General features: G+C 43.2%; 1 protein-coding gene across 1 annotated transcript; it reads right to left on the bottom strand.

Annotated features, from left to right (window-relative positions):
* Positions 1-12,052: 12,052 nt before the first annotated feature.
* On the bottom strand, positions 12,053-12,897 carry TXNRD3NB (thioredoxin reductase 3 neighbor). Its single transcript, XM_011971506.1, is given in 3 exon segments — positions 12,053-12,307; positions 12,418-12,627; positions 12,630-12,897. Coding segments are annotated over 3 exon segments (597 nt in total). The 5' UTR covers positions 12,805-12,897; the 3' UTR covers positions 12,053-12,095.
* Positions 12,898-18,876: the final 5,979 nt, after the last annotated feature.

The raw sequence follows: 18,876 nt of genomic DNA, 5'->3' as shown, positions 1-18,876 counted from the left end.
TTGATGTTTTCATTATGTAACAATAATCCTTACATTCTAGGGATAAATCTTACTTGGTAATAGTGTGTAACACTTCTAATACGCTGATGAATTTCATTTACTAATATTTCATTGAGGATTTCTGCATGTATATTCATAAGGGATATTGGCCCCTAGTTTTCTTTTCTGGTAGTGTCTTTGTCTGGCTTTGGTATTAGGGCAATGCTGGCCTCACAGAATGAGTTAGGAAATGGTCCCACCTCTTTAACTTTTAGAAAAACTTTGAAAAACATTTATGTACGTTTTTTAGTAAGTGTTTGTTAGAATTCACGAGTGGTATCATGTGGCACAGGGCTTTTCTTCATTACTGATTCAATCTCTTTACTAGTTATGAGTCTATTCATATTTTCTATTTCTCCATAATTCAGTCTTGTTTTTGTTTGTTTGTTTGTTTGTTTCTAGAAATTTGTCCATTTCATTTAGGTTATCTAATTTGTTGGCATGACATTTTTTGGAGTATTCTCTCATAATCCTTTTAATTTCTGTATGGTCAGTAGTAATATCTCCCACTTTCCTTTCTTATTTTACTAATTTGAATCTTTTTCTTTCCTTAGTCAATCTAGCTAAAGTTTTGTTAATTTTGATCACTTCAAAAATCACCTTTTGGTTTTGTTGATTTTCTCCATTGTTTTTCCATTCTGTACTTGATTTATCTTTACTCTAACCTTTATTATTTCCTTACTTCTGCTATCTTTAGATTTAGTCTGCTCTTTGTTTTCTAATTCCTTAAATTGTGTAGTTAGATCATTAACTTGGGATCCTTCTTATTTTTAAGATGTACATTAATAGCTATAAGTTTCCCTTTTAGCACTGTTTTCCCTTCATACCATAACATTTGGTATGTTGAGTTTTTCTTTTAATTCATATCAAAGAATTTTCTTTTTTTCTTTCTCTTTCTTTCCTTTCTTTTCTTTTCTTTTTTTTTTTTCTTTGAGACAGTCTCACTCTCTCGCACAGGATGGAGTGCAGTAGCGCAATCTCGGCTCGCTGCAACCTCTGTCTCCTGAGTTCAAGTGATTCTCATGCCTCAGCCTCCCGAGTAGCTGGAAATACAGGCAGGTGCCACAACGCCTGGCTAATTTTTGCATTTTTGGTAAAGACTTGGTTTCACCATGCTGGCCAAGCTAGTCTCAAACTTCTGGCATCAAGAGATCAACCCATCTCAGACTCCCAAAGTGCTGGGATTACACGAGTGAGCCACCGTGCCTGGCCTAATTCATATCAAGGCATTTTCCAAATTCCCTTGTGGATTTATTATTTGACCTACTGGTTGCATAAAGTGTGTTATTTAATAGGCAAATACTGTAAATTTTCCAGTTTTCCTTCTGTCATGGATTTCTAGTGATTCCATTGTGATAAAAAATATACTTTGTATGATTTGAATCTTCTTAGGCTTATTAAGATTTATTTTATGGCCTAATACGTCCTGGAGAACATCCCGTGTACATTTAAGAAGAATGTATATTTTGCTATTGTTTGGTTTAGTTTTAATATATATAATATAATCTCTTAGGTCGAATTGGTTTAGAGTGTTGTTCAAGTGCTCTATTTCTTTTTCTTTCCTTTTCTTTTTTTTTTTTTTTTTGAGACAGAGTCTCACTCTGTCACCCAAGCTGGAGTGCAGTGGTGTGATCTCAGCTCACTGCAACCTCCATCTCCCAAGTTCAAGCAATTCTCCTGCCTCAGCTTCCAAGTAGCTGGGACTACAGTCATCCACCACCATGCCCAGCTAATTTTTGTATTTTTAGTAGAGACAGGGTTTCACTATGTTGGCCAAGCTGGTCTCGAACTTCTGACCTCAGGTGATCCGGCCATCTCAGCCTCTCAAAGTGCTGGGATTATAGGCATGAGCCATGGCACCCAGCCTCTATTTCTTTATTGATCATCTTCTGTCTGGTTCTATTGATTATTGAAATTTGGGTATTAAAATCTCCATCTATTATTGCAGAACTATTTCTTCCTTCAATTTTATCAATTTTTGCTTCATATTTTTGGGGGTTCCATTGTTAGGTGCATATATGTTTATGATAGCTATATATTTTTGATGGATCAACCCTTTTATCAATGTTTAATGTTCTTTGTCTCTTGTAACCTTTTTGGCTTAAAGTCTATTTTGTCCCACAATACCATATCAATCCAAGCTCTCTTTTGATTACTGCTTTAATGGAATATCTTCTTCCACCCTTTTACTTGCAATCTATATGAGTTTTGAATCTAAAGTGATTCTTTATAGACAGCACATATATGGGCCTTTTATACATTCTGCTAATCGTTGCCTACTAATTGGATAATTTAATCCACTTTCACTTAAAGTAATTACTGAGAAGGAAGAACTTACTTCTGCCATTTAGTATTTCTTTTCTTTATGTCTTATGCGTTTTTTGCTCCTCGATTTCACAATTACTGCCTAATTTTTATAGTTAGTTGATTTTTGTAGTGTACTACTTTGAGTCTTGTCTTCAGTCTTTTTCAGTATATTTTTTAGTTACTATCTTAGTGGTTTAGCTTGGAGGTTACAATCAATACTTTACACTTATAATCACCTAGTATGAATAGCAACTTAGTTAAAATTGTATATAAACACTTTACTCCTATATCCCTTCATTCCTCCACTTTATATTGTGATTGTCACAAATTACATGTTTATATTTTGTGTGCTTATTAACATAGATTTGTGATTATTCCTTTATGCACTTAACTTTTAATTCATATAGGTACAAAAGGAGTTATATACTAACATTACAATCATACTGACTTTTATATTTAGCTGTGTAGCTACCACTATCAGTGTTCTTATTTTGTATTATAGTTGCAAGTTTCTGTCTAGCATATTTTCATTTCTGTTAAAACCCTCCCTTTTCCCTTTAGCATTTCTAATAGAGAAAGTCTACTGATAACAAACTCCCTTTTTTGCTTCTGTTATTTGGAAATGTCTAAAGTTTTCCTTCATTCTTAAAGTATCATTTTGCTAGATATAGAAATCTTGGTCGACAGCTTATTTTTCTTTCAGGACTTTAAACATGGCATCCCTTTCCTGTGTAGCCTTCACGGTTTCTGATGAAAAATCAGCTGTTAATCTTATCGAGAATCCCTTGTACATGATGAGTAGCTCCTCTCTTGCGGCTTTCAAGATTCTCCATTTGTCTTTGAGTATTGACAATTTGACTATAATGTGTGTTGGCGTGAACTGAGCTTTTTGAATGTGTATTATTATGTCTTTCATCAGATTTGGGAAATTTTCAGCCCTTGTTTCTTCAAATATTCTTTTATGTCTTTTTCTTTCTCTCTCTTCTCCTTCTGGGACTCCAATGCAGTGTGTTATGCTTGATGGTATCCCACAGGTATCTCAGCCTCTATTCATATTTTTCATGTTTTTCTCTTTATATTATTCAAACAATAATTTTTATTGCCTTATCTTCAAGTTATGGGTTGAATTGTGTCCCTCTACAACTTATATGTTGAAATTCTAAACCCCAGCACCTCACCATATTACTTTTTTTGGATATAAGATCGTTGCAAATTAGTTAAAATGAGGTCATACTGGAGTAGGATGGTCCCCTAATACAATATGACTAGTGTCCTTATAAGAAGGGAAAATTTTGGATGTAGACATACACTTAGGGAGAAGGCCGTTTAAAGATAAAGACAGAGAACTGCCAGCCAAAGAATGCCAAATACTGCTAGCAAAACACCAGAAGCTAAGAGAGAAGGATGGAACAGGTTCTGTCTCACAGTTCTCAGAGGGAATCAACCCTGCCATTTTGGACATATAGTCTCCAGAACTGTGAACCAATAAATTTCTGCTGTTTAAGCTACTGAATGTGTTTGTGGCACTTTGTTATGGTGGTCCTAGCAAACTAATTCTATGTTTTGTTTTTGGTTTTGTCTTACTGAGAACTGTACATTCTGAGTACTGTAATGTGAAAACTCTAGAAATCACATATTCCCACTCCTCTGGAATTATTTTTGTTTGTTGAGGGTTGGAGCCACCCATTTGTGACTTCCTGAAGCTTTTGCAAAGTGTGTATTCATTGTGGAGTGTGGTTGCTGGAATTTCTGTTCTCTGTGGTCAGACTTGACAAAGATTTCCTTAAATGTCTGGCTCCCAAAAAAGGCAAAATAAAAATAAAATAGCTCTTCTTAAAAATTACTATTTCTCTAATTATCCTTGTGGCAGAGAAGCTGCTTCAGATTGTAGGAGCTGAAAGAATGACCAGCCTCTGAGCCATCCCCCCAGCAAGCAAATGCAGCCATTGGCAGTCAAACACACATCCTGGTTTGTGAAGGACAAGGTCCTTATTGCCCTCTCTGGCACCAGCAGGTCCCACCATGAACATAAGCTGTCATCCCACAGATGCCTGCCACACTGCTAGGGAATGGAGGATATTAGGCACTACTAGAAGCATGGAAATTCACCAGCTTCTTCATCAGGTTCTTCCATGGAGGATACAAGTGTTGGACTAGACTCCAGAGTTCCAAAATAGCTGCTTTGGAAATTTCCTGACAGCTCAACTGTTATCTCAGTGGAGGGATGGATTCCTGGAGTATCATATGCCTCATTTCCCATAATGTCACTTTGGTTCATTCATTTTTATTGCTGAGTAAATTTCTTGATATGAACGTACCATAGTTTGGTTAACTGTTCACCTGTTAAAGGACATTTTGGTTGTTTCCAGGTTGAGGCTGTTGTAAGTAAAGCTGCTACAAACATTCAGGTACACACAGAAATGAACATAAGCCTTCATTTCTCTGGGATAAATGCCCACCCATTGGGTTTTTAATTTCTACCATCAAAATTGACATTTTTCCCATCCAAGTACTAACCAGGCCTGACCCTGCTTAGCTTCTGAGATCAGATGAGATCAGGTATGTTCAGGGTGGTATGGCCATAGACAAAATTTACATTTCTAATATTTCTAATAGTTATCTTTTGGGTCTCTGAATGCTACTTTTGATGATATATTCTATGTTCAGGTCATGATTGTAATACATTCTCTCTGAGGATTTCTGCAATACTCCCTGTTTCTTTCAAGTCTGATGATCTTTCTCTATTCATATTAAATGTTGGAGATTAAAAAGATGTTTGGATTTGGGGGACATGGAATTGTCCTTTACCTTTATTCTAATGGTAGTTTTACAACTGTGTTTTCTGGACACATAGAACTATACACCTAAAAACTGAATTTGATTATAAGTAAATTATGCCTTAATTTTTAAAAATTAAGAAAACCCAGCATTTGAAGGCTCTAAGCATGTGTTCATGACTTACTGAATTTGAGCTTCCTTGTCAGATAATCTAACTGGATAAGTTTACTTAAGGACATTTACTCAGTATTTTTAAGTCTTCCCTCAGGGGCCTATAAGACTCTACCAATCTCTTGTTAGAGCAAGGGCGAAGTGCTCATTGCCAGAGTTCTGGAAAGTGAGTGAGAGAAGAGGTCTGAGGATTCAGGAAGTATTTGTTCATCTCAATATTGTGCTGGTGTAGCATCCATGTCTCCATTTGTGCCTAGTGCCTTGTAGTCAAGAGATCCTTGGTTTTAACCTTCTCCAGAAAATAATCTTTTGGACAGTTGCCAGTGTGCAGAAAATGCCCTGAAAGGTGGTGGGAGGTGGGAATCCCATTGTCTCATAAGTAAACTTTCAAAGAATCTACTTTATCTCAGTCGGCTGCCACATCCCAACCTGTTCACTTCCTTTTCCAGAGGCACATGGTGTCAGCAATTTGAGATTTTGATTACTTTGATATAAAGTCAGAATGGGTTCTTGACTTTCCCCCATGCTGTCTCAGAATTTTCTTTCTTTTATATGCTGGGTTATTTTCCACTCATCTATTGCTTTTCTTTCCAAAGTTTCACTGCTTGACTATTTCTCTCTTTTCCTATCCTGAAAGAAATTAAAGAATACCTAACTAAATGGAAAGACAACCTGTGTTTATGGATTGAAAGATTTAATATTAAGAAGGCAATACTACCCAAAATGTTCTACCAATTCAAGGCCATCCCTATCAGAATAGATTCAATGCAATACTTATCAAAATCCCATTGGTTTTGTGCAGATATGGAAAAGCTGATCTTCAAATTTGTACAGAAAGGCAAGAGACCCTGAATGGCTAAAACAATCTTGAAAAAGTAAAACAAAGTTGGAAAACCCACACTTCTTAATTAGAAAACATGCTACAAATCTACACTAATCAAAACATTGTGATACTAGCATGAGGATAGACATGGATCAATAGGGTAGAATTGACAGTCCAGAAATAAACCCATAAATCTATCATTAATTGTCTTTTTACTAGGGTTCCAGGACCATTCAATGGGGAAAGAATTGTCTCTTTAACAGATGGCACTAGGACAACCGAATATCTGCATGCAAAAATATTAAATTGTACCCTTACATTGCACTACACATAAACATTAGCTAAAAACAGATCTAAAGTCTGAATATAAGACTCTTAAAAGGAGTCTTCCAAACTATAGAAGTCTTAGAAGGAAGTATAGGTTTAAATTTCCATATTCTTTCATTGGACAAGGGTTTCTTAAATATAACATCAATAGTGTAAGCAACAAAATAATAAATAGATAAAATGGACCTTGTCAAAACTAAAACCTTTCATGCTTCAAAGGATATTAACAAGAAAGCCAAAGACAACCCATATAATGGGAGAAAATACTTGCAAATATGATCATGGTTTAACATTCCAGATTGTATAAAGAACTCTTACAACTCAACAATGAAAAAACAAAACACCAATTTAAAAAGGTGCAAAGTACTAAAATAGACATTTTACCCAGGTAGATATACAAACGGCCAACAAGCAAATGAAAACATGCTCAACATTGTTAGGCATCAGCAAAATGCAAATCGAACCACAGGGAAATACTACTCCCCACCCATCAGGATGGCTATTATCCAAAAAAAAGGAAAAACCAATTGTTGATGAGGATGTGGAGAAATCAGAACCCTCTCACACTGCTGGTGGGAATGTAAAATGGTACAGTTGCTGTGGAAAACAGCCTGTCAGTGCCTCAGAAAGTTAAACATAGGATTACCAGAAGACCCAGTGATTCCAATCCTAGGTATATTTACCAAATGCTTGAAACAAGGACTCAGGCAGATTCTTGTACACTAGTATTCACTGCGGAATTATTTATAATAGCTAAAAGGCAGAAACAACTCAAGTATCCATCAACAGATGAATGTATGAACAAAATGTGGTATAGCCACACAATGGAATATTATTTAGCATAAAAATGAATGAAGTACTGGTTCATGCTACAACAGGATAAACTTCAAAAACATTAAACTAAGTGAAATAAGCCAGACACGAATGGTCATATATGACTCCAATTTTGTGAAATATCTAGAATAGACAAATTCACAGAGACAAAGTAGAATAGAGTTTGTCAGGAGCTGGGGAGGTGGGGCATTGGGAGTTATTGTTTAATGGGGATGGGGTGTCCCTTTGAGATGATGGAAATATTTTGACAAGAGGTGGTGGTTGCACAATATTGTGAATGTACTAAATTAAAGTGTGCCATTGAATTGCACACTTTAAAATGGTTTAATTCACGTGAATTTATCTCAATAAACACAACTCCACCCACTGCCCCCCACACAAAGATGAGCCTAGAACATCTTGTTTGCCAGAAAGCAAGTCAGTGATCAAAGAGTGATGAGGACACTTCAAAATGACCCAGAACCAGCTTGAATTGGTCAAATCAGGGACAATCTGTATTTTATTAACTCTGCAACAAAAAGAAACAAACTACTGATGTCCACAACAATATAGATTGGTCCCAAATGCCTTCTGCTAAATGAACAAAATGAGCCACTATAGACTACATACCATGTGATTCTACTTGCAAAACTATAGTGACAGAAACACACCAGTGGTTGGCAGGGGTCAGGACTGAAGGGGAGTGGATTGACTTCAAACAGGCACTACGGAACGTTTGTGGAATTATAGAATTATTCTATATAACCATTACGGTGGCTACCTCAATAAAGCGGATAGAAAATAGAACTAGCTGCCCATGTTTGAAAGAGACTTCACATTTCTCCACTATTCAGGGAACCCAGCTGCCATGGCCCGCACGACCTAGGTAGCTACAGGGGGCCAGGTGAGTGGAGACCGACCCTTGACAAGGCCTATGTGCTCTCTGGACGCCTGGGCTGCTTCACTCATTTGTGTGAGCACTGGACCCCGAGGGTATACGAGCCAAAAGAAATTGTGTCTGACTCCTAAACAGCTTACAGGACAGAGAAGGGGTGAAGTGATACTGGGGTTAAGGGCTGTGTCCTGGGAGCCTGAGCTGGGGGCGGCCTGCGAGCATCTGTAGGAATAGTATCCTCTTCTCTCTCTGGAAGCCTCTGTGGCCACTGCAGGAATCCCAGCCCCTCCCAGCCACAGGATGGGCTCTGCTCTCCCTGGTGCCATAGTGTGCTGGCAAAAGGAAACAGCAGAGGCAGATGCATGGGCTCCAGGCGTGGCAGGAAGACTGGCTGACCCTGCTGTGGGACTGCAGCCCTTGAGATTTTGAATATCAGAGGGAGGGGGTTGCCCAGCCTCTCTGATGAGACATGCGTGTGGTCCAGTGATGAACCGAGTGGGTGAGGGCTGAAACCACCTCTCCCCTCAGATTTTCTGGAGCGTCATTCCTGGCACAGGCACAAAGAGGTTGAGGATGCTTATGACTCCAGTGTAGATTGTGTCCTTCATAAAACCCTGTCTGTCCGGTTCAAAGTTTCTTATTTTACATTTTTTTTTTCTCACATTACAATTGTGACCCAGGATTTTGCCTGGGTAATGGGGTTTGCTTTGGGGACAGCAAGAGGTCATTCTTCCATCCCATCCTCTCACCACATACAAGGCTGCTGGGGAGGAGGGGTCAGGGACGTCAGATCGTTGGGCTTTGAATTCTGCCCTAAGTCTAACCTGGGGCCTGTGAGTCCACTAAAGAGAAAACTCAAATTGCATATTTTTAAATACAGAGACCAGATTCAAGTTTGGGAGTAGACAGCTGTTGTACAGTGGGGGACTTAGTGGGGACCACAGAGGCGGCAGGCGGGACCAACAAGGGAGCACCTCCCAGACTAGAGCGTGATTCATGGCTGCAGGAGCAGGGACATTTGATATTGTTGACAGCTTTTGTGTGTGAAGTCCTTCTGTGACCTAAAAGGTACCAGCCCTGTGCCAGAGCCTGCGGTGGGAGCTGTGTCCCCTGGAGGCAGAGGGTGGTCCTGAGTCCTGGCCTCATCTCCATGGAGGGAATGAGAACAGGGCACCAGCTCTGGGGTCAGGCAGCTGTCTAAGAAGATGTGAGTCCAATCCCTTTCCCCAAACACCAGAGGAAGGGGCCTTGACAGGGCTGGCAGAGGCCCAGGTTTGTTCCTCCAGGGCAGCAGCTCTCCAGTGCGGGCGGCCGGGCTGCCTTTGCACTTGCCTGGGCCATCCTTGGTATGCTGGTGGTGATCCAAGGGGTTATAAGAAAACAGAGCCCCAGGTGCCCGCAGGTGCATTCAAGGTGCTGCAGGAAGAAATTCAGACTGTCTGACTGTGAGGCTAGTCTGTTTTCCAAATGCCTGGAGTTGGAAATGCCCTTTAAATTGGCACACGGAGATGGCGTGTTGGTCAGCACTCACCTGCTGCAACAAAGACACCTCCAATGCAGTGGCCCGAAACACAGAAGCTGGCACCTCCCTCTCCTAACCTTCTAAAGATGAGCGGTCCACGTTGGTGGGACTGTGCCCAGTGGGGTCACTCAGTAGCCCTGGTCCTTCCTTGTGGTTCACCACTCCCTGAGGTGCATGGCCGTAGCCGGCTCCTTTCACACCTGTACTCCCGCCTGTGGGCTGAAAGAGGAGAGGAACTGGAGGGCAGGAAACTTCACATATAAGGACTTGAAGTGGAAGCTGCAATCTCACACTCCAAACCTAGTCACATGGTTGGCAGCCATGCCAGCTGCAAAGGAACATAGGACGTGTGGTCTCTAGTTGGCACTGTATGCCCAGCCGAGACTTTCCTCCTAAAAGGAAGAAGTGGGGACTGGCTTCAGCAGGAAATGGCAGGAAGCTCTTCTAAAGTGATTAGGGGCCTGTTCTCTAAGCAGATTGGTCTTCAGTTTCCCAACAGACCGGTGGCTCGAGGGTCCTCGCCAATGCTGGTGCTATCTGTCCAGCAGAGCAGAGTGTGCCATGACACAGAGCAGAAGCTGGTTCCGAACAGGCCCTTACTGCCCCGGGTCCTGCAGCCAGGCTAGTTGGGGGACCACGCCCTGAAGCACACAAGCTGGGTGCTCCCGCCTCTCTGCACCCTCTGGCACGGTGGGCATGGGCCCTGAGCCCTGCTCTGCTCCTGCAGCTTGTGCCCTGCCTAGTCCCATCACATTTGGATACCAGGTCCAGGCACCTCCCTTCTCAGTGCCCAAACCCACCGCCACCCCATGACCACCTAGGAGGCAACCATGGTTGTGCCCTGCCAGGCCCTTCGTCGGCAAGCTGAGAAAATAGCTCCTTCTGGGGCGAGGGGAGCTGGAAGGTTTACCTCACCGCCCAACGGGCTGGGGTGTGAGCCAGGCAGGAATTTGGACAGTCTTGACACAGGAAGCAGAGCAGCCCATCCTGGCCTGCAGAGGGCGCCCGGGGTGGTCAGAGAGCAGGAGAGCAGCCTGCAGCGCTGGGCTATGGTTTGGCTCTCATAGACCTGTGTGTGGCCTACATGGGCTCTTGGACACCGTCAGACAAGGACTGGAAGGACATGTGGCTGAGGTGGAGGACAAGGGTCGGAAGGGAGGGCAAGGGAGGAATAGAAGCCAGACACACACACTCACTGCCTCCCCTCACGCAGCACAGAGCCTCCTGGAAGGGGCTGGGCTGGCAGGGGCGGTCGGGGAAACCATCCACAGCCAAGGCCTGGGTCTTGAAAGCAGTCTGGAGAAAGGGCGGCACTCATTTCACAGGCTCAGAGGCCAGGGAGGCTCCTTGGCAGCTCATTGGCCCTGTCAACTGGGGCCACTAGAAGGATGAACTGTGTTCAGGGCCCTGCTTAGTGGCTGACAGTACACTGGGCCCTGGAACTGCCTCACCCTTCTGTCCCTTCAATGTTCATAAGTCTCCCCTACGCGCTACTCTCTGCTGGTCTGTCACTGTGTGTTGTCGCATTATTTCATGGGATTTAAAGAGTCAAGCAGTTCAAATATAAGGAGCTCGTGGCTGTCAGCTGCAGGGCTCCTGGAGGCAGCTGCTCAGGCAAGAGGGTTGGTAACAGGGCCTCCCTGGCTTTCCTAACTGGACAACAGCAGCCAGTGCCACTCTGCGGCTCTCACAGAATCACTTGACATGAGCAGAGCAGCAGTGCCCAGAGCCACAAAGCCTTCCTGAAATAAACCTCCACGAGCAGGGGGCTCTTCCCCCGTGGTCCCATTGTCAGGTCTGGCAGGAGGCGACAGGCGGCCCACTCCCGAGGGTGCACTCACCAGGAGGGTTGCAGGAGATGTTGGCACCCCATGTCATCGGGGAGGAGCTGCCTGAGGGCTATGGCCTGGGTGGAGGTCACAGCCTCTGCCCACCTGGGGTGCCTATGGGGCTCCCACCCCATTTGGTCTCCCGCTGGTGCCTCCCATGGGTTGGACCTGAGTGGAGGTCAAGGCTGGAGTCCTGCTGACAAGTCCTGGAGGTCGTCTCCAGGGACACGAAGCAGGTGGAGGAGGGTTGGCGGTGGGGGCGGTGGGGGGTGTCTGCAGGAGCAAACAGAACCTCCGGCACACTGCTTTGCTTCAGGAACGACTTTTCTGACTCAAACTCAGCAGAGTAAGTGGCATGCTGTCTCCTGCCCCACCACACACTGCTCCTCACCAAAACCAAAACCATGGGCCCCCGCTGCTCACCAAAACAAAGGCCATACCCTCTGTGCCTACTGTCTCAGGCCACGCCGGCCAACACCCCCCTGCTAGCTGGCCAATGGCGACTCCCTCACAGGGAAGCGTTATTCTCAAATGGGGATGTATGAGTCTATCAAAGTCAGCACTCGCATTTCATTGTTTGTATTTGGTGCCTTATTTTACACACGTAATATGTGCACGTGGTCTAAAGAGACAAGAAGCCCTAAAAGGCTCACATGAAATACCTCTGCTCTCTGAACCACCTTCCCCTTTCCCCAGGTCCCTTTCCCAGCAGCAGTGGTGTTTGTTTGGTTTGGTGTTTCTCATTGCTAAGTCATTGGGTGTAGCTGCCCTGGCTTCTTCCATGAGAGACCATCCGCTGATATCTGTTGTGGGAGATGAGGACTTAGTTGTTACAAACTGGCCTCTGTGCCCTGTCTCATCCCCTAAAGCAATTGCAGGAGAACTTCTGGTTAAATCAGCGCTCATCACTTACATTTCATGTCTGGGCAAACATCATCCTTTCTCATGGCTGGCTCTGCCTTACCCTCCACTTCCCCAGGGCCAGGATAGGTTTCTTGGCCTTTCCCCTCTGGCTGCCCAGGCTCTCCAGAAAGATCTTTTGCCTTCTCCTGGCTGGAGGGTACAGACCTGGCTTGCAGTGCCCTGGAGATCTTCAGTACTCTCTTAATCTCTTCCAGGGGACTGGGAACCCCCGTCCAAAAACCTTGTCTCCATGTTCCAGAGAGGACGCCTCTGCAGTGGTGCGGGAGCAGCAGCAAGCTAGCCCCATGCTCAATCGTGCCCTCACAGGCTCCGGTGGTGTCTGCTGCTCAGCTTTCAGCTCTGGATGCCCAAGCCTCCTCTCACTCAGGTCCCTCATCCAGCTCTGGCTTCCAGAGTTCAGCTGCTGCAGTCTCCTGTCCTCCTATCATTCCGGGTCTATGCTTTCATGAAACATCCCGCTGCAATCTGAGAGAACCTTCAGTAGACAGTATTATTACATTTGTTTTCAATCCACCTTCTTAACCCAGAGGTTGACTTTATCTTATATATCTTTTCTTCTGTGCCATTATTATTATAATTTCTTTCTGTTTCAGGCAGTGAGACTGTTTCCTTTTACAGCAGTTGTAAACCAAAAAGTATCGGAGACAGGTCCCAATCAATTTAGAAGTTTACTTTGCCAAGGTTAAGGACACATCCCGGGAGATAGGTCTGTGCTTTTCTCCAGAGATGATTTTAATGGCTTCAATATTTAAAGGGGAAAAGCCTGCTGGAGAGGACAGAGGGAGGGTATGGTCTCATTACTGAATCCACATGTGGCAAGAGAAAAGGAGCAGGTAAGGGAATGGTCAATTATGTGTTCATCTTGTGCTCACTATAAGATAAGGTGAACATGGACTGAAGATCTTTAACCTTTTATCTGTCACTGTCTGCTCAGGAACAAAAGGAAAGACTGCTTCTTGCACGACACGGCTTTCAGCTTAATTTTTTCCTTTCGGCAGAGTGAACTGGGGTCCCAGTTTTTATTTTCCTTTGTAAACCAAAAATAAAATTCTAAGGCTCCCCAACCATTTGAATGAACCCTTCCTCTCCACCAGGGCATTCCAAAGTTAAGCAGAAAAACTGGCTTAGGCCATGATGGGAAGGGAGCGTTGAACATGCTTCATCATACCATCTTCCTGTTAGCAGCGGTGGCGAATCAATACAGGTCTGCAGCAACGTCAGTTCTTGCAAGATCCTCAGAGGAAAGAATTCAGCCGAGGGGCATAAGGCAAAGGGAGAGACGGAGGCCAGTTTGGAGCAGGAGTGAAAGTTCATTAAAAGGTTTATATACTTTTTATAAAGGTTTAGAGTGGAAATGACAGGAAGTAAAGTACACTTGGAAGAGGGCAAGAGGGCATCCTGAGTGATCAAGTGCACGGTTTGGCCACTGACTGGGGCTTATATGTTGGCAGGCTCCCGGAGGGTTGCATCCCTTCTGCCCTGATTCTTCCCTTGGAACGGGCTGCCTGCCTGCGCCGTGGCCTGCCACAACTTGGGAGGGGCCACAGGTGTGGTGTGTTTACTGAAACCGTGCGCATGCTCGCTTGAGGTGTTCTTCCCTCACCAGTCAAGTGTTTTAAACTCCACCGTGTTGCCTCTTAGCGCACATGCTTGAACCCACTCGCCCAACTCCTGAGACCTTATCGGGAAGCTGCTGATCACCAGTTTCAGATTGTATCTATCTATTGGGAAACTGCCTTTTCCTGGCGCTGGCTGCAACCAATTATTATTTTAGAGACACAGTTTAACGACTGCCTGACCATCACCTGATGGTGGCCTGACATTCCTGGTGCGGAGGCCCTCTCCTGCCCTGCTCATGTCTGACTACCACTCCCTTTTGGATTTCAGGAAAAGCTGACCAGCATTAACATCAACACAGACCTTAAGTGTGATAAGAAACATTTATAGTCTATTCTCTCTGAAGCCTGCTACCCGGAGGCTTCATCTGCATGTTAAAATTTTGGTCTCCACAACCCCTTATCATCGTAACCCAGATATTCCTATCTATTGATCCCAGGTCTTTAGATACGAACTTAACTCTTTCAAACAACTACCAATCAGAAAAGTTTAAAATCTACCTATAACCTGGAAGCCCCTCTGTATATCTTACATGTTTTTGATTGATACCTCCTGTTTCTCTAAAATGTATAAAACTAGGCTGTGTCCTGACCACCTGGGGCACATGTTCTCAGGATCTCTTTGGCCATTGGTCACCCATACTTGGCTCAGAACAAATCTCTTCAAATATTTTACAGTTTGACTCTTTCATTGACATCTTTCACATAGCAATATTAAGTTTCCTTTTAAAATACACGTATTTAAGTACATATTCATAAAATGTAAGTTGATTTACAAAAATATTACTAGGTAGGGCAGGCACAGTGGCTCACACCTGTAATCCCAGCACGTTGGGAGGCCAAGGCTGGCAGATCACCTGAGGTTGGGAGTTCAAGACCAGCCTGACCAACATGGAGAAACCCCATCTCTACTAAAAATACAAAACCAGCTGGGCATGGTGGTGCATGCCTGTAATCTCAGCTACTCAGGAGGCCGAGACAGGAGAATTGCTTGAACCTGGGAGGCAGAGGTTGTGGTGAGCTGAGATTGTGCCATTGCATTCCAGCCTAGGCAACAAGAGCAAAATTCCATCTCAAAAAAAAAAAAAAAAAATTACTAGGTAAACAGTGCAGGTAAAAAGTGACTGGTAGAAACCAGGAGTGATGAAAGTTTGGGAAATAGAGCACTTAAGGAATTTTAAGGTTCCTTAGATATTTCCGAAATGTAATGATTTTGTAACCATTAGGAAAGTAAAGAAAGATACCAAAATCTCCAAATTTGTTTGATCTGAAATACCCACATGATCATCTTAGTAGACTGAGAAAAGCTTTTGACAAAATCCAACACTCTTTAAATGATAAAAACTCTCAATAAACTAGGAATAGAAAGGCACATCCTCAACTCAACAAAGGGTGTCTGTTCTCTTCCACAGGGAATAGAACATTCAGTGATGAAAGACTGAATGCCTCCCCTGGGATCGGGAGGAAGGCAAGGAGTTCTCTTCTGGCCACTTCCACTCAACATTACATGGGAGGTTCTAGCTTGTGCAACCAGGAAGAAGGAAACAATCCTGTCCAGATTGGAAAGGAAGGAGTACAATTATTTTTATTTGCAGGTGACAAGATCCGGTATATAGAAAATTCTAAAGAATCCATTAGAAAAACTACTAGAACTAATAAAACTAGTTCAGCAAGATTGCAAGATGTAAAATCAATATACAAAAATCAAGTGTACTTCTATATACTAGCAATGAGCAATCCAAAAATGAAATTAAGAAAATTTCATTGACGAAAGTATCAAAAAGAATAAAAATATTTGAGACTAAGTTTAATAAAAGTATAAGACTTGTACCCTGAAAACTACAATATATTGCTGAGAAAACTTCAATAAGCTCTATAAAAATGGGGAGATATTCCATGTTCATACATACTGAGACTTCATCATTAAGATAAAATACCCTCAAAGTGATCTATATATTCAAGGCAAAATCCCAGAAACTGATAAGCTGATCCTAAAATTTATATGGAAATACAAAGAATCTAAAATAACCAAAACAATCTCGGAAAACGACGAAATAGAAGGAGTCACACTTCCCATTTTCAAAATGTAATACAGGGTTACAATAATGAAGACAGACAGTGTGTTACTGGCATAAGAATAACCAACGGAACAGAATTAAGAGTCCTTCTGGACTCTTTATGACCAATGGATTTTTCTTTAATTTATGACCAACTGATTTTTGACAAGGGTGCCATGCAATTAAATGTGGAAAAGGCAATCTTTCAAGGATTCTCTGTCCAGTGGTACTGAGACAATTAGATACATGCAGGCAAAAAAATGAACTTAAAAGCTTACCTCACATCATACATAAAAATTACCAAAAATAGATCATAGACTGAAATATCAGAGCTAAAACTATAAAACTTCTAGAAAGAATGAGGAAAACTTTATGATTCTGCATTAGGCATAGTTCTTAAATAAGATACCAAAATCATAATCCAAAAGAGGGAAAAACTGACAGACTTTATCAAAATTATAATTTTTGTGCTTCTACAGACACCAAATGAAACAAGCCACAAATGGGGAGGACATATTTTCAAATCACATATATGGTAAATAACTGGTATCCAAATAATGTAAAGAGCTCTTATCACCCAAAAATAAGAAAACAAACAACCCAGTTAAAATATGGACAAAAGATCTGAAAAGACATTCCACCAAAGAAGGTATATGACTGGCTGAGAAGTACCTAAAAGGCCCTCAATATTGTTGGTCATTAGAGAAATGAAAATTAAAACCTCAGTGAGACACCACTCTCTACCCATTAATGCCTATTATAAAGAATTATTGTCGAGGATGCGGAAAAGCTAGAAATTTCATACATAGCTAGTGGAAACATAAAACGGTTTAGCTGCTTTGGAAAATAGTTTAGCAGCTTCTCCAGAAGTTAAATATAAACTGACCATACAACCCAGTCTCTCCCTTCCTTCATTCCTATTTATTTATGAGTCAGGGTCTCACTCTGTCACCCAGGCTGGAGTGCAGTGGCATGATCTCAGCTCACTGCAGCCTCCGCCTCCCAGGCTCAAGCAATCCTCCCACCTCAGCCTCCCAAGTGGCTGGGCCCACAGGCACACACACCACCATGCCCAGCTAATATTTTTTTATTTTTCGTAGAGACAGGGGTCTCGCTATATTGCCAAGGCTGGTCTCCAAGTCCTGGGCTCAAGCTGTCCTCCTGTCTCAGCCTCCCAAAGCACTGGGATTACAGCCCTTCCTGTATTTCTTGCAAGAGAAATGAAAACAAAAACATACAGGTTTCTGTAGTCTCTTTATCTACAGGCACAGCTGCTTAAAGAAACCAGACAGCCCTGTGTCGTCAGAACTTCAAGACCCTTCCCTGAATACCAGAAGAAGATGACAGGGCAGAAACCAATGCAGTCCAGAGCAGGGTCCTGACTGAGGCATCCTAATGCTGAAGTCCCTGCCCCTAAAGGAAGACAAGGCCATCAGGTGTCCCATCCCAGTGATGCCTGAGCCCCACCCTGTGCAGGCCTCCTCCCCTTGCCCATGCAACTCTACAGTGTCTGCTCTGCCTGTGGGGGAGCTGCTGTAGGGCAGAGCTCCCCTTTCCACTTCCCAGCAGTGAGTCCCAGCACCTGACTGCCTTATCAATTGGCCAAGGTCGAGTAGGGAAGGGATGCAGTTACTGGTGGCATATTCATAGCAGCCTTAGTAACAGCCAAACAGTAGAAACAGCCCAATCCACCAAGCGCTGCATGGGTATATCAAGTGTGCTATTCAGTACTCCTCCTGCTGGAATACTATTCAGCCACATGAAGGAATTCCGCACTGATCCACGCTCCAATGTGCATGAACCTTGAGGACATTACACTCAGTGGAAAAGCCAAATGCATAAAATCAGCACGCTGTGCGATTGCATTTGTACAAAATGTCCAGAATAGGCAAACTTTTATAGACACAAAATAGACCGTTAGCCTCCTGCAGCTGGGGTGAGAACAGGGATCGGCCGGCAAGGGGCACAGGGTTTCCAGGGGATGATGAAAATGTTCCAACATTTGGGCTGTGGTGATGGTGGCACAACTGCATAAATTTATTTAAAGATCATTGACTCATACACTGAGAACAAGGGGAACTTTATAGTATATAAACTATACCTCAACAAAGTTATTCACATTTTTATTCAATCAAAAATATCAGTTCAGATATAAATTTCCCTTTGCCTAGATTCAAAAGCGAACAAAGCAGGGGCAGCCATGTGCAGGTGCCTGGGGCTGAAGAGAAAGGCTGGGCACTTTCACACCTGCAGAGGAAATCATACACCAGTTCTATTAAAATCCTGTATTAAAGCCACACATACCCACTGGAGAGTACATATGTTGAAACATCTTAGCGCACCACCCTGAGGGGCACAGCATCTTGGTTGGGCAGGGAAGCATGAGGCCTGAAGTCAGAAAAGCTCCAAGCTCCTCTGTAAGAGGAGCACGGGCAGCTGGGAGGGCCAAAGGAGACAGCACAGGTCAGATGCTGGGTGCCGCACCTGGACCTCAGTGCCACTCAGGAATCCATGGGCACAGGGCTGGGCAGAAGGGAGAGCAGGAGGACGGGGAGGAGCAGCACTTAGTGAGGGGTGTTTCATACCTCACTTTCCAGCTTTTCATATGTACCCATGATAGTAGCGATTATGCTGTCATGGTGGCTTTTTCCACTTACCACTGGAAATGACTTTCTTTCTGCCTGTTTTTTGTTTGTTTGTTTTGTTTTTTTGGAGATGGAATCTCACTCTGTTACCCAGGCTGGAGTGCAGTGGCGCGATCTCGGCTCACTGCAA

The sequence above is a fragment of the Mandrillus leucophaeus genome, unplaced genomic scaffold (genome assembly GCF_000951045.1).
Source record: "Mandrillus leucophaeus isolate KB7577 unplaced genomic scaffold, Mleu.le_1.0 Scaffold123, whole genome shotgun sequence".
NCBI classification, from domain to species: Eukaryota; Metazoa; Chordata; class Mammalia; order Primates; family Cercopithecidae; genus Mandrillus; species Mandrillus leucophaeus.
This window is presented reverse-complemented; position numbering and strand designations above follow the sequence as displayed.